The sequence below is a fragment of the Galeopterus variegatus genome, unplaced genomic scaffold (genome assembly GCF_000696425.1).
Source record: "Galeopterus variegatus unplaced genomic scaffold, G_variegatus-3.0.2 Scaffold3816, whole genome shotgun sequence".
Lineage (NCBI taxonomy): Eukaryota > Metazoa > Chordata > Mammalia > Dermoptera > Cynocephalidae > Galeopterus > Galeopterus variegatus.
In genome coordinates, this window is record NW_007729927.1 from 22400 (window position 1) to 24885 (window position 2486).

The following is a 2486-nucleotide window of genomic DNA, read 5'->3' on the forward strand; positions in this document are numbered from 1 at the left end:
CAAATATATATATATATATATATATATATATATATATATATATATATATATATGTGCTGCTGCGAGGTAAAAATGGACAACACGGTGTCTGAGGATGGAGGAGGAAAATTTTCCATTACAACTGTTAGTGAGCAACCTGCTCTAACCTTAAACTCCTTAAATGTCAGCCCAGTGCTGTTACAGGAGCCCCTGGGCACAAGCACACCTTCCTCCCAGCCTCTCCAACCTTCGCTTTCCCAAACAGGGGGTGTCTTTGGTGCTTAGCATGTGCCGTTGAGGCTGAGCTGGCTCCCAGGAGAAGTAGAGCAGTTTAGAGAGTCCAGCTCAGCAGCCAGATGTCTACCTTACAGGGCTCCAAATCGACCCCAAATACTGTACAGTCGAGTCCCATTAATCCCATGGGTTGCATAAAGAGTAAGCAGATGAACCCCAACACACACCCCATCTCCCAGAACTCCAGCACCAGTGTGGAGCCTCCCCTCCCAGACTACTGATGTTCTTGCTTCAGCCTGAACTACGGCGATTGGTTCAATGTGTTTTGTCTCCATTTAGGGACCTATCAGTGAGCAGAATTTTGAAGCATATGTAAATACACTCACAGACATGTACAGCAACCTGGAACGGGACTATTCCCCGGAATGCAAAGCTCTCCTGGAAAGTATCAAGCAGGCAGTGAAGGGCATCCACGTGTAGGAAGCAGCGCTGCCGGGCACCAGGAATCGGCAACAGCAGTAAACTCCGGATGGACCTGTGAGGGGTTCACACGCTGCTGAGGCGTAGAGGAGGCCGTGCTGCATTTACAATTGCAACGTTGCACTAATTTCCCCAGCTGACACAAAAAGGAAAGAAAAAAAAAAAAAAAACTACGATAGACTCTTTGGATTAAAAGCAATGCAGTCAATTATTAGATCTTATTTATTTTCATATGTTTTTCTTTTATTTCTTCATTGCACTCTTTTTTTGTAAAGTATATGTAAGATAAATGTGACATTTTTATATTTTATTTATTACTAATCACAGAGTTTTTTATCTTTTAACTGCATTTTGAAGTCTGCCATATTTTTACAAGTGTGTTTATTAATTTATTTTCCAATAGGATTTAAATAGAAACGCTATTCTCAAATCACCTATCTTGCTGGGTTTAAATGAGAAAACAAAAAAGTGTGAAGGAAATCCTCGTCTGAGGACTGCACTGTGGTCGAGTTTGATTTCTATTGCGCACTTTTGCCCCCCTCCCACTGGCTTTTGTATTTATGAACGAATTCGCAGTAAGGCGAGCGGCGGGAAGGATGAGGAGGTGAGTGGCGCCCACTAGTGGGCACTCGCACTCACAAAAGCACAGGATGCTGGAAAACAGCCTGCTCACCATTTGTTAGCAATAATTTAATATAGCAATCAGCAAAGTATTCGACTTGGCTGTATGGTTTTAGTTAATATGAATTATTTACTTTAAATGTTTTAAAGAAACATAAGCTTTTTTAGTGATGCAGATTTGTCTGTTTGTTTTTCAAGTCATATCAGATAGTTGGCAACTCCTATCCCAAGATGAGAAATGAGAGTTGGTGTGACCAGCCAGGTTTTCCTGCCATATGTTGGTACAATATACAAGTGACAATATTGGTGTAGATTTGTACTTAGCAAATACAAACACATCCAAATGGAAAATTTTGTAGATACCATATCCCCTGAAATAGCATTTATCTTACTGAGTTGACTGGAAAGGAATGGAAAATATAGTAACACATGAAAATATGTTCCTTCAATCTGAGTGATTACTTTGAACACTGGCAACATTGGTCTCACGCTCTTTAGGAAATAAGACAATGTTCAATTTGACAAAAATCTTTACCTAGAAGTACAAGTGCTGCAAAGTACACACACGCACACACACAGGCACATTCACACATGTATACACTCACAGACATTCATCCACACATCAAATTGAGCCCGCAATCTTGCATTTCTGAATGGATCAGAGTTTAGTAGTTGCTGTAGTGAAGGCAATGTCTATTTCAGGGATTGTAAAGTAGTGAAGCATTGTTTCAAAAGTTTTTTTATATTTATTTTTTTTAATGAAAAGGTATAGACAACCAGCTAAACTGCCTTTTTGGTGTGCACACACATTTCATGTGCAGACGTGCCTCTGTGTAAATGTACACATGAACTTCATGTGGGCGTAATTTTCTGTGCTATAACAAAAGTGTTTATTTTTGATTAGCCTCATGGATATTTAGATTGAATGTGATGGCATTCACAGGCTTGATATATTCCACTGTTATTACTGTTACCTGCACAAATGAAAAGTAATACTCAACAGTAATTCCACTCCCATGAAACTGTGGTCATTGTTATTATGCATTAAGTGGGGCTTATCTTTGGTTTGGGGTTCATTTGAACTCTTGAATCTTAGCTTAGTGAAAATGAGATGTCTGTTCTTAGGTAGGAACGGTGTTTATTTAAAAATCAATTTACAAAAATAAAAAGAG

General features: G+C 39.3%; 1 protein-coding gene across 1 annotated transcript in view; it reads left to right on the top strand.

Moving 5' to 3' along the window:
• The window catches only part of LOC103601634 (suppression of tumorigenicity 18 protein-like), a gene marked incomplete at its 5' end in the record, with an annotated part of 5947 nt that extends 5114 nt beyond the window's left edge, over positions 1-833 (top strand). Inside the window, one exon of the mRNA XM_008586061.1 lies at positions 553-833. Within this exon, the coding sequence (XP_008584283.1) occupies positions 553-693 (141 nt within the window). The remainder of the gene's footprint in view (positions 1-552) is intronic.
• Between the last annotated feature and the right edge of the window lie 1653 nt (positions 834-2486).